Here is a 13,520-nt window from a genome sequence, read left to right on the forward strand (position 1 = left end):
GCAGAAAAGTTACTTTGCTTGCTTTATCCCAGTCTGACATCAAGTATTTATTAAGTGCCAGAAAATATACCTGCAATGGTTTCTAGAGACTGTATCTTTGCTGTAAAGGATGAAAACCACTGCTTTTTTCTCCCTGGTGATCTGTGTAGCATCTAATGTGAGGATGTTCATATCTATATATGCAAAATCACCTTAGTGTTCTGCTGATATAGGGTATGCCAGCTAACACACGTGCAGCGTGAAAGCAGGACTGCTTGTGTGTGATACACTACTGTCCACCGAATGACTGCTGAGTGGTTGCCAGCAGCCAAGAGGTAAATCTCAGAGTGTGCCTCCAGGAGATCTGACTCACCTGATTTCTTTTTATGCTTCATCTCCATTATCCATTTCTACATCTATATCTTTTGTTGTATCAGCCGCTCGTGATAAAATGTCTGCCATTAGTGCTTCCTCCAGTTTTTTGCGCACTTGTTGCACCCGCTCTTCTTGTTTTCTGAAAGGAGAGAAGGGAAGAAGGGGCAGAAATGTCAATCCTTCAAGCATACTAGTAGGCTGGGAGCATAACACTTGCATAAACAATGACTCAGGACTGGTTTCTCAACTCTCATTTTAACTTAGAACAGAATACGATAGAATAGTTCCAGTTGGAAGGGACCTGCAATGATTATCTAGTCCAACTGCCTGACCCCTCCAGGGCTTACCAGAGGTTAAAGCATATTATTAAGGGCATTGTCCAAAAGTCTCTTTAAACACTGATAGACTTGGGGCATCGACCACCTCTCTAAACACTTACTAGACTAGTTCTATTACCTTCTCACATACACAGGCACACAGGTAGTGCTTGGCTCTAAAACCGAGAGCACTCTGAGCCAGAAACCTCTCTGTTTTAGCATGCATGGTTCACTTTCCCTCATACAGAGACAGAAGGATTGAATGTGACATATGATCTTCCACTCTCAGATCAGGTACTTGAAAAGGCCAAACAGAAAGTTAATGGAGCAGTATCCCACTGGACTATCTTTGTCAGGCTGTTGTTTTTTTTATTTTTTTGGGAAAGACATATTAGAGTAGATCACCGAAAATTGTAGCAGGAGATTCCCATCATGAGCATTATAAAGGAGATCTGAGGCAATCTCCCTCTTTCCCAGTGTAAGGGTGTGTACACCAGGAGCACCTTTACAGGATGGTGGGGCACTGAGTAGGTTCCTAGGTGCTCAGAGAACCACTCCCAAGTCCCACACAATGCCTGTGCAGGGAAAGAACCTCAAGGAGCTTCACCGTTTCCATTTATTTATTTAATTACTCCTACCTATCTATTCAGTCTTATCTACTAAGCAACGATGCATTTAAAATGGCAGCAACTTCTGCTGAAACAAAGGCTTGTTTCCCTGGGGAAAATTAATTCAAAAATACTGCCTTGATATCAATATAAATTTAAGATATTTTGATTCAGTGTTTAGTTTGGAAGGTAATACTTAGCTTTCAAATGTTAACAGAAAACAAGAAGTCCTCTTTTGAAGTTTTCCCAAGAGAACACAAATTTTGCATCAGACCCAGGGTTTTTTTACATGAAAATCCACTTGTTCTATCAAGCTATGTTTTCCAAAAAATAAAATCTTTCAATAAAATATACACTTAAAAATGGCCAGAACTCATCAGAAGCAGACACAGGAAAACATTCGTTAGTGCCACAAACTCCCTTTGGCTATTTAGGATGGCAGGACAGATACAAAGAACATCAAATCTTAAAAAGAGCAGGAGTGATATCCAACATGCTCCACAGAAGCCAGAAGCCTCTGAAGAGCATCAGCCTCTAAGGCTACTCAGTTCTACGGCTGCAACCACTAGCAGCACTCCCTAAGTACTTCAGAGGGGGCTGTCTGCTTACAGAGATAGCAAAAGGCCCAAAAAAAAAAAAAAAAAAAAAGAACAAGCTACCAGTTCCATACAGAACTTGTTTTCTATCTTCCAGCTGTTTTCTACCCTTGTTTTCTATCTTCCAATACACAGCTTACTGTCCCAGAGGTGTTAACTTTCAATGCCTAGAGAGTGATCTTTCAAACCCTGGGGCAGAGAACCGAACAAAACCAAAGATGCCTTATCTTTTGCAGAACCTGTGACAAAGGAGAAATCAAAGTTAGAGTAACAAATTCAGTATTTGTTAATTGAATGACAATGATCCCAAGAGCACACAAAAGCTGAAATACAATTTTTAAAAAAATCAGTATTAAAAAGTTGCCACCATCTCACTGTTGGAATACACTGTGAACTGGTCAAAGATTATGGAAAATAAATAGTCGGAGCATATTTCATTTTTCCCCTTTTTGGCTTTTGAATTTTGACTTTAAGACATTAGGATCTTTCCACAATCCACAGCCTACAAACTCCACTGAAACAGGCTTCAGATTACAGTCAATAGCCATTTACACCATCTCGTGGTTTAACCCCAGCATGCAGCTAAGCACCATGCAGCTGTCTACTCACTCCCCCCACTCCCCCCCGCAGTGGGATGGGGGAGAGAATCAGAAAAAAACCCAAAACAACTCGTGGGTTGAGATAAGAACAGTTCAATAGAACAGAAGAAACTAATAATAATGATGGTAACACTAAGAAAATGACAATAATAATAATAAAAGGACTGGAATATACAAGTGATGCACAATGCAATTGCTCATCACCCACCAACCGATGCCCAGTTAGTCCCCAAGTGGCGATACCCCCAGCCCCACTCCCCCCAGTTCAGATACTGGGCATGGAGCCATGGTACCTCCCAACTTTTTGTGCCCCTCCAGCCTTCCTGCTGGCTGGGCGTGAGAAGCTGAAAAATCCTTGACTTGGTATAAACACTACTCAGTAACAACTGAAAACATCGGTGTGTTATCAACATTCTTCTCATACTGAACCCAAAACATAGCGCTGTACCAGCTACTAGGAAGACAATTAACTCTACCCCAGCCAAAACCAGGACACACCAGCAGAGCCCTTCAGTAGATTCCCAGTGAATTAGCCCATACTCAGGGCTAATTTAGGCTATGATGATAAATATGAACACTTACTGACAGCATGTTTTAAAAAGTGACTGAATGACCAAATCAGAGAGAAGAAAGCTGCTGAAATATCTTTATAAAGCTTCCTTTTAGAGCGCAAAGAAAATTTCAATGAACTAAAACATAGTAAGGACACATCCCCACTCTTACAAAGAATGGCTCAGGAATCAAATGTAAATGTTCCTTCATCATGGTTCTAGTCACTGGGCATTTTAAGTGTATGTCCTGGAAAAGCCCTGAACTATCACATATTCAGTGGACATATGGGAAATATCAATCCTCACTCTGTCAAAAAAGGTCTCAGGGCATTTAGACAACCTTGACCACTTCGTAACCTGAATTAAGCCATGAACAGCTGAGCTGGAAGAAAAAGGAGGCCCGTTCCAGGCTGTGAATATTTTATAACATCAATGTGTATCAGAGAATGTACTTGCCAGAAAGCACACAAAAAGTTAATCTGGAACATCCTTTCTTTCTTGGTGCTACAAGGTCCTTCCCTGCTTTACTCTTCAGTGAGTCTGCTGTCCAGAGATGGAATCTAACATAAAGGCCAGCAAGTATCTTGATATATCAACTTTGAGGAGTTGGGCACAAAATAATCATAAGATTTACCACCTCATTAAGGCTCCTTTATTTGAGGTCTTCTTTTAAATGTACTTAACTATGTTGATGAAGTTTTGAAAAATATATGCTGAAGCATAAGCTCAGCCTATCCTAGATTTTGGAATTGTTATCCTGATTTTTAACAAGCCACTTCCTATCATCTCAGACATATAACTGTAGTATTTAACTCTCACAATACACAGAATTGACAGCCAGTTTTCTGTATCTCGGACTAGCTTCTGTTATTAAGGGCCCAGGTTCCCTATTTACAGTGTATGTGGCCTTCTCCAGAGGTTACTCCCAGGTCTTGCTTCTCAAACTCATGTGAAGACACAGCCTTCCCCAGTTATCTCACTTCCAAATTTTCAGCCAGCCAGCTGATCTCTGAGGGAGCAACAACCAAAAAATAACTCACAGCACTCTCAGTTCTGAAAAGTTTGGTGTTCTAGCACAGCTTTTAAGTATTAAAAACATAGCTCTTTTTATACAAGTAATATGACTTTCAAAGCACATGAACTACGAAGAGCAAACGTTTAAGGACAAACAACAAGAAAACACTACTAACAAGAAGTGCTCATCTTTAACACTAAGCAAAGCTCTAGGACTTGGAGTGTCCCCACTCAATTTGATTCTTATGCTAGTTTATCACAGCACTATTAAGTAAAACTACTTTAGTCCATTACGTCAACAGGGTTAGCAGTGCTGCCAGGGAAGGCAAGCGTGCTGCCCACAAGTGCCCGCTCTTCGCTACCGGCCCTCAGCCCTTCAGCTCCACAGCTCCCCGGCAGCATCCCACACAACAGCAGCCTACGCTGATCCTTCTCACCTCCCCAGCTGCATCACTCGCTTATAAGCAGCTCCCTGGCCACGTGCTCTTCTCAGCCTTCCTCCCAGCAAGACACAGTCCTCATCCTTTAGTTTAAGTACTATTGCCTTCAAAACCAAGCTAAAATTAAAGACACATTACTCCTAATACAGAAATCCACAAGCCCCTAATTCCAATTCTGACCTTATGTTCAGTGGAGAACTGCTTTATACAACAGGATTGTGTATAGCTCTGCATTCAGATGATTTCCTTAGCGCTTAGCATGATTTTATTTGTCCTTACTACTTGCACTCTTCTCAGCCCACACAACTAAGTGAAGCACGCATGCTTTAAAGACACGTGTGATTCCACACTACTGTTATGCAACTAAACTATGATACTGTGCCAACCTCCCCTCTGATTTCGTCCTCTATTTTTCTATATTGCTACATCTATTGAGGCTCCATTTGATTCAGTTCCTTATGTGCTGGCACTGCAATATCTACTCTGTCATTGAAATAAAAAAATTGCATATAGCTCTAGTAATAGCATTTAGCTGCATCAGAAACACAAAGGTATCTTTACATTTCGGATGGATGTCAGGTTAGATGGGAAAAAAGCCACAGAACCAACTTCTCCTTGTCTGAACACCAGTTCCACCTCCTACGTATCAGGCGGGAGGTAATAACCCTTTTCCCCTGATCTTGCAGCACATTCAAATACAGTATTTTTTGGAGACACTCTAATTGAGAGCCATCACTGTAAGTGCTTACAGTAACATTTACTCTGTTTTTATGAAAAACATGCTCTAGAGCTTCTCAGCAGCAGGGATTCCAGAAGTCTTCCACTAACCAAATCTGAGATGCACTGCTGAAAAGAGAATTAATTACTAGTATGTTGACTGTATTTGCTGTATTCTATCAAACTCAGGTTTAGGGGCATCTGCCAATTCCCCCCTATACATACACCTCTCCAACACATCACTTCCAAGGGATCTTTCCCATCTTCTCCTCCTCTCTCAGCAGAAATTAACCACTGTTGAGACAACATACTCTAAACGGTAATTACAGAAATTCTCAGATGCCCAGTTACTGTGCTTTCCTGACATACTCTGTATTAAACTCGTCTTTAGATCTGGGGTCAGACGGTTTATCTCATAGTCAATATTGATATGATTATTTAGGGTTTTGCCTTCCTGGAACACACATCATTTTACCTTACAATTTTCTTATTCCTGAGGAGAGCTCAGACTGTGGAAACATTCTCAATCTTTCATTTTCTTCCTTTGGCACATTACAGATCTTGTGGCTTTGGTCTGTCATACTGAAAGTAAGATTTGTACAGGGTATTGAGGAATATTGTGAGGGACTAAGCTACAGCTGACTAGCTTGGATCAAGTTTCATATAGCTTAAGATTCCAACATTCTTAAACCCGTGCCAAATAAACTTAGAGATCATTAAACTTTAATTACTCTCCATTCTTGTCTCATGGTAAATACAGCTTAGGGTTTGGACAGATTAACAGGTACTTTTTCTTCCCCACGACTGTGGAGAGCATGACATAGCGAGACATACTACATTCATTTTTATGCTTTGGTAAATTTAGCAGGTTATGGCTACCCATAAGAAAAAGCAGAAGTCCCATTACCACCACACTATTTGAAAAAAGCAATTGTCAAAATACCCGAGAAAGCTCAGGAACAAAACCTACTGGGTGATGGTAAGCACTCAGCAAAGAACCTAGACTGAGCAAGAGAAAGGGCTGTTGAAAACTGAGAGGTGGGATTTTCAGAAACAACTTACATGCTTTAGGAAAATAAATCCCCTGAAAACTATAAGCTTTAGAAAATCCCACTAAAGAGAGAGACATTTGAAAAGAATGACAGGCTGGACTACGAAGCAGAACACTGCTGTGAGTCAAAAATTAGTTTAATATATTGCAAAACTTCATCCATCTAAGCACAACTAGAAAAATCAATCCACCTATTTGTTATTTTCAAAAGATACCATTCCCCAGTTCATCCCAAAAGAGAGAAACTGGTTAGGGCATTTATCTAGCAGTGACACAAAGGTTGTCAGTCTTAGCATTTCATGGAAACGGAGGCAACTCAGCAAGGCCGTTGCAAAGAACGTAAGTAGATGCTGGTCAGGAAAGAAGCTACAAAAAGAAGGTGCAAAGTAGCAGTCTCAAGATAAATGATCTCACAGTCTCAAGATAAATGATCTCACAGACTCAGTATGGGAGAAGACAGTTAACAGAGAATTCTAAAAGCCTGCCTCAGGAGGCTAAGATTTGGATGTAAAGACTACTGGGAACCACACCATACTCATTTTATATACTTACCTTTCACAGGACTAGCATTAAGAAGCCCAGAACTATTCAGAAGGTATATCCCACAACTGAAAAAAAAAAAAGGTGCTTGACCCTAGCGATAAGGAAGCACAGTTGTTTCCTAACCAAGCATTTATAGGAGGTTATTTAACATTTTCCCAGGGAATGTGCTGAACCAAAAGAGGAAATTTTGCATTTTGCTCTGATTATGCAAGAGATTTACCATTATTACATGACCAGTATTACTTCAAGTTAAACATGAGTCAAGCTGACAGCTATTTTATTAGATGTAAACAACTGCTACGATTTCCCTGAATAATGTATAGTAAAAAAGAATATATGGTGGCAACTGACCAGACATCCCCAATTGCAAACTTTTCCTTATCATTATATAAGTTCAGAAAGCAATTGTACTGCTTTCCTTAGTGATAACAAATGCCATATTCTGATATTACTTCTTCACGCAATGTGTTTTCTGGAGGGTCTTAAAATGAAAGCCAGCTTCTCACAAACAACATGAAAAGGTAACTTCTAAGAATATTTAATCCTTTTGTAGTGAGCTACCTATGAAGTCACGAACCAGAAGAGACACCAAACTGGCAGCTTATTCATAGAGGTTGAGCTGCTCCAGTTCAGAATCTGTGTCCTTCCTGAGTTGCCAGTACTGTCTGACATCAAATTCAGAACCTGCTTTGTAAAAACAACTGAATGACTGCTAAGACAAAAAACGAATTTTGTTTCCAATGAATAATAAATGTTGTCAAGCACGCTAAGAAAGTTTCTCATCTTGCCCTGTAACATTCTGTAGCAAAGCAAGAAAAGTTTACCTTCTAAAAGCATCTCAAGTTGATGTTTAAGAAAATAAAGTGAAGTAAATCCCTAAGCAAAGGACTGGGAATCAGATAATTTTATACCTTAACATTAGCTCTGCAGAAGCTTCAGCTAGCCATCTAGGGCTTAGAAAAGAACGCGACAGTAGTGGACCTTGGTGCCGATGAATTCCACTAAGTAGCAAAATCCAAGTTTGGTCTTCAGATTCCCTATGCAACCTGGAATTTAACTAAAAATGTGATACTGAAGGCAGTGTTCATCCCATGAGTTGATTCATGCTAAGTGATACTAAAAAAAAAAAAAAACAGATGCCAGATTGTGTCCCATGTCTTGCCACACTCTGGCAATTAGTCAATGTAACAAGAAATCTCTCTCTTCACTCAGTCCTAACCTTGCAATTCAGTGCTGAAGCCCCTGTTTTTAGTACCCAAAAAAGGATGAGTCTTTCTTGGAAAAGAAAGTTAACAGTGCTGCTATTAAAAAACAAAATCTTTGCCCATATGTGCATAGCTCTACCTATGCTCTTCATATCATATCGCAATCTCTCACTTTAAGAGAGTGTATTAGCTGCAAAGCTATATGCTGTAGGGGAATATTCTTATTCTCCTTTGTTGAAATTACTTACTTTTTAACTGAGATCAACAAATTAACTTGACCAAACCAGAAATGGGAAGGAAGAAAGCCAATATTGATCATGACTATAGCTTAATGTTTAGGGCACTCTCTTGGGGAAGAAAATGTGAATTATGACTCATACCTTAGTGAATTTTTTATATTACTATTTTGACCACAAAGAAAAAAACCCAGGTTTTCATTTTTTCCAGTTACTGAACTTATCAACAGGTACAAGAAAAGTGTTCACACTTCTCTTCCTTTATCTCCAGGACTGCACTCAGCCAGGAAGAGATCTACTTTAATTGAACATGCTTTTCATTTTACTGAAGACTTTATGAGACTTACCTAATGTCATCATCTGTGACTATGAAAGCTTTGCAGAGGGGTTGAGATGTATTAAGCCAGACGGCTGGGTTCTTCTCAACAGCTGCAGAGAGCTGTCCCGTGATAGGTGCAGAACTGGTGTGCAAAGCACTAGCAACAGCTGACAACAGGGTATCGTCATTGTTACCTGGGCCAACTCCTGAAACAAAGACAACTGAATAGTTACCATTCACATTTCATATGTAACTTCCAGTGGCAGAGCTCTTCTCAGTTTGTAAGGCTATGTACACTCATGAGATAACTACCACAGGGTACATGATTGTATAAGCTCAACAGTTAAATGTAAATTCTTAAAATGGCTTTGTAATAGCACAGTTCTCATTTAAATGTAAGTTAGCATTTCAAAAGGCATCTCATTTCTAAAATTGGCTAGGTTTTTTGCTTACACTAACAATTACACTATCGTCAATTTTTTAATCAAGATGATCATACCATAAATTTACCAGTCACATATTGAAACAGGTTTTTTGCAGCTTCCTGGTATTAATTCACACTAGCACAGTCTTTGCTTTAACACTACACAGTATTAAATTAATTCTGGAAAACAAACACTGGAGATTTTTACAATACTCAAATTCCCAAGAAAATCTCCCAAGCAGTGGAACAAATTATTAATTTTGAACTATGACTTGAACATATTTTAGATCAACTTTCACCATAAGAATGCAGTTCTGAAGTGTGGGGTTTTATTAACTACATAAACGAACTAAAAATAAACATAGTTTTGGAGACTGAGGTATTTTGTAAGCAAGAACATTTACAATTTGAAGTTTACTCAATCTGACTGTAAACTGAAAATTTGTTAAGAGCATCAAAAACTCTGTCCTTTTTAAGCACAACAACTTTGTAGATCTGAAGCAACTGCAGTAAGTGAACACAATACCTTGAAGACCTTTAGGTAGCTCCATGGATTTTATGATTTGTTCACTCACATCCGATGCGCTGAGGCCTTGTAGCCTCTTCTCCCAGAAAAGCTGAAAAAGAGAAAACAAGATTGCTCATTAGAAATAATAAAAAAAGCCCTAAATCGGTTCATGGAAATAAACAGCATTCATGATCAAAACAGCATCAGAACAATAAAAGACAGACAGTGCCTAGCAGCTTACAAAACAACCAACCTAACAGTCACGTAAGCTACCAAAAAGATAATATCCTATCTGCTGATGGAGTTTTAGGCATCGGAAACGTATTTGTGTGGAATTATGTAGTGCGTGTTGAGACACTGGAGACAGCTCTGCACGTTGGAGCAGTACAGCTGCACCAACACTAATGCTAATGAGCAGCTATGCCACTTCAGACCTATGCTAGCTTGGTGACACTGCCCCTTCCAATGCTGTATAGATCTCTTGATTTATCTGGAAATAGAATCAAATCTCTCCACTTTTAGAAGGATACATGGACTAAATTCACATTGATTTTACTTTCTATTGCTTTGTTTATTAGCTGGGAACATGTTTCCATTTCTCACAGAAACCAATTTTTTGACCTGACAGATTTTTGTTTAATGATACAGATTTCCCTACTCATTCCTGTCTTACTGGTCTGAATATTCACCCGGAAGTTCTGGGCTGGAGATTAGCCACACCTATTCTTTAAAATGGGCCTTTTCCATTTAGCAAGATAGTGATGAAAGGTAGTTAAAAAGTTGATTTCCATTCCATGGGAAGCTACTTTTAACAAATAATCTTAATAAAGAGGTAAGCAAGAACATAGCAATTTCCTGTGGAAAAGGCATTCCAAAATAGTTTGATTTTTCTGCAGGATATTGGGGGGGGGGGGGGGGGGGGGGGGGCGGAAATCTATTTCTTTTCATGCCTTAAAAATCTGAGACAAAAAACTAGAGAAGCAGTTACTCTCATTCCTAGGACATTCTTCATTGCAGCTGGGTATGCAAAAACCTCAGTTTAAGATAGGGCTTTCAAATGTCACATTCTGCTCTAAAACTGGAACTGAAACAACTAGAGCATTCTCTTTTATCTCCTGTGGAACCTATATTGCTAGTCACACAACATCATAACTGAAGCACTGTACATCAGTGATTCTTATTCAGAAAAAAAAAAAGTTTCTGAGTTACGAGGTACTAAAGGCAAAGAAAAAAGCAATAAAGAACATCTACCTTAGCATTAAGAGTATACTACTGACTGAAAATAAAACATGCCATTATGCTAAGAAAAATGCAATACTCTCCACAACATGTCTGTACAGTTTTATAAATTGTAGGTTGAATGATACTTGTGTTGTCTGAGAGATTACTATGTCATTTTACAGAGATCCACTTATTTAAGCACTCTTCTCTTGACAACAGGACACATTTGTAACCAAGTTTAGATCTAAGTGGCTTAGAAAACTCACACAGTATCACCTAAGTAAGCTCTTCAATTTTTTTGCAAGCTCTGACTACACTTCACACGTTCTTGACATCTCCATGATTTGATAGGTTTTTGAAAATACCTATTGCCACTTATGTCTCATTTTACTACAGCCACTTAAAACTTCAAATGCTTCCTGTAAACAGACTTCTCGCTCATAATTAGTATTAATTTTCAACATTGCAACCCAGGTTTGAGCTACGCTGCTAGTTGAGTATCAAGGTGCCTCTTTTATCTTGTTAAATGTTAAATATTTAGTACCTCCAGTCATTCACTCCTGCTGTTTACCACTATTGCTAAGCCCCCACCCAAAGAAAGCACTCTAGATGCCTTGCAGCAGTCCTTACAGCTCCATGGATGAAGTGGCAGTGCCTTAAAGCTGTCTAGAACGCTGAAGAAATCCTTCGTTAAAAAGGTGAAACCAGCAACTCACTAGCCAAACTCAAAGGAATATTAGGATTCAGATAAATAAAGTCAAAGTAAAAATCTATCAATTCAGTATTTTATCACTGGGTTAGCTTCCCGTCTTGTTAAAAGTCTCTACAAAGCTTATTCATGTTTTCGACCATTAAAAGAATTCACCCTTTGTTCCCCTTTCCCTCTCCATTTCACCAGCTTTTAAACAAAAAGCCCACCAGCTCCAAATCTAAGCTATGTTTTTATACGCTACACGTAAACATAAGAACAGCGTCTCTTTATTTAGGATAAAATTAATTGGTCTACAGCAGCAAATACATCACTAAATACAATCAAACATTAATGGGGTTTGATTCTCAGTTCCCTACTCAAATCAACCCAGCACACATCACAGAGGGAAGGAGGAATTGGGAGAATGGAGGGCGTGTAGGAATGCAAATGCCTGTGTGGGAGAGAGAGTTGCTTGAAGAAGGACAACTAACACAATGAAAGCTTAGAAGACTTGGAAAGAGTAGTGCAGTATCGATTGGGTGGAGCTTCCAACACCAGTAGTTGCCCAGCTCTTTAAGCACTGATTGTGAATGCAGGGAAAAGTCTATACAACTGTCAACACCTCAGATGACTTCAAGGTCAACATCAGTAGAAAAAAGCACTTGACACTTAGACACACCTGTTAAAACAAGACTGAAGCAAAGCATATTCCTAGCACAAAGCTTCCAGCACTATTCTATATAATTATTTGCAAACAAAGATTGTGCTCCAAATTTTCAGCTCCCCAGATCTCCACTGAGACTGCACAAGTCACTCTTACTAATTTTTTGCTCAGAAATTAATCACATTCCTAGATTTTTATTATGAATTTTGTTCCCCAGCCCTTTATGGGTTCTTACAAATCCCCTCTGAACCTCTGCATCTTTCCTGGATCTTACTGAAGATTCTGAGCTGGACCAGACCTGGACAAGAACGTCCCTAGCAGCTGCACCAGGAATAGGTATTAAGGGACAGAGAGAGAGGGAAGGAAGCTGCTAATACAAATTCAGAAAAAGCTTTTCTGTTACTTCACTTACATGATGAAGGTGCAACAGCACAGAATTCCACAGCAACAGAAGGACGCATTCAAGTAGCTGAAAAAGATCATGCAACTCTCGATGCGCAAAATATCTGCCTTCAAGGTTACAGCCCTAAAAATAGCTTACATTATTTATCTCATCATTAGTGAGATAGGGAATAGAAAAAGAGAAAATAAAGCTCAGGTTCACAGGCTTTGTGCCCCGCTAAGCAGAATAATAGGCAACTAAATCAGGAGCAATTCATAAAAATCCCATCTAGTTTAAGAGTTAGGCATCAGCATCCACAGAGCATGGCCTAGGCAAACTGCCCCCTTGGCATTTGTCTCCTGCCCAAAGCCATCTGGACTTCATAAAACAAGCAACAGCCCCCCCACACAGTGCAAGCATCTGCAGATACAGCCACTCAAATTCAATAAATGACTGCCAGCAACAGAGGCCACCTTCTGCATAATAACCTTACATCTTCTCACAATGAGAGGTTTTCTTGTAAAATGGAGTGAGCTATCCAGACTCTGGGCTTTTCTCAGCTTGCGTACCCTGGAGAGTACCATAATCCCTGAAGCACAGGGCAGGCTGACGTGGTCCAATCTTCCTTCCTCCTGCTGAGAAGTCACCAGTACAGCCAGAAAAGCAAGATTCCTGCCTCCAGGAAAGAAGCATTAGCAAACAGGAGACCCTGTTATTTAGTAATGAGAATCCTGATGGGACCAGGGTAGGAAGGAATGAGAGAAGAACCGGATTTCAAGATTCATCATTGTTATGATGTGACATTTCATTACTAATGCAAAATGAATAACCATTCTGAGGATTCATAGTCAGTTATGGGTATTCATCCTGTTGGAGGATAAAAAATGGCTCTATTTCAGTTTTGCCTGAAGTAGCAGTTAGGGAACACACACTGAAAAGAGCCTAAACCCCAGGTCCTTCATTTACCGATGTTTGAGTGTTCTAGATTCAGAAAGACCCAGCAGCTAAGTGCTCCATTTCCTAGGAAATTAATCAATATGCATTATGCCAAAAGTGACCTCTTATGCAATAATCTCCTGC

General features: G+C 39.5%; 1 protein-coding gene across 4 annotated transcripts in view; it reads right to left on the reverse strand.

The window, feature by feature from the left end:
- The window catches only part of MBD2 (methyl-CpG binding domain protein 2), a 42,057-nt gene that overhangs the window by 1,967 nt on the left and 26,570 nt on the right, over positions 1-13,520 (reverse strand). The window contains exons 4-8 of one of the 4 annotated variants that reach the window (XR_007504992.1): positions 9,501-9,591; positions 8,579-8,756; positions 6,800-6,855; positions 1,939-2,114; positions 425-493 (exon numbers count right to left, since the gene is read on the reverse strand). Coding sequence is in view for 2 of the 4 variants with exons in the window: in XM_049794289.1 (XP_049650246.1) it covers positions 364-493; positions 8,579-8,756; positions 9,501-9,591 (399 nt within the window). In the remaining 2 variants the exon portion in view is untranslated. Of the gene's footprint in view, positions 1-352; positions 494-1,938; positions 2,115-2,522; positions 5,779-6,799; positions 6,856-8,578; positions 8,757-9,500; positions 9,592-13,520 lie in introns of those variants that run through there. The other 3 variants (XR_007504993.1, XM_049794290.1, XM_049794289.1) reach the window with 3 other exon arrangements.

Source organism: Accipiter gentilis, chromosome Z (genome assembly GCF_929443795.1).
Source record: "Accipiter gentilis chromosome Z, bAccGen1.1, whole genome shotgun sequence".
Taxonomy (NCBI): Eukaryota; Metazoa; Chordata; class Aves; order Accipitriformes; family Accipitridae; genus Astur; species Astur gentilis.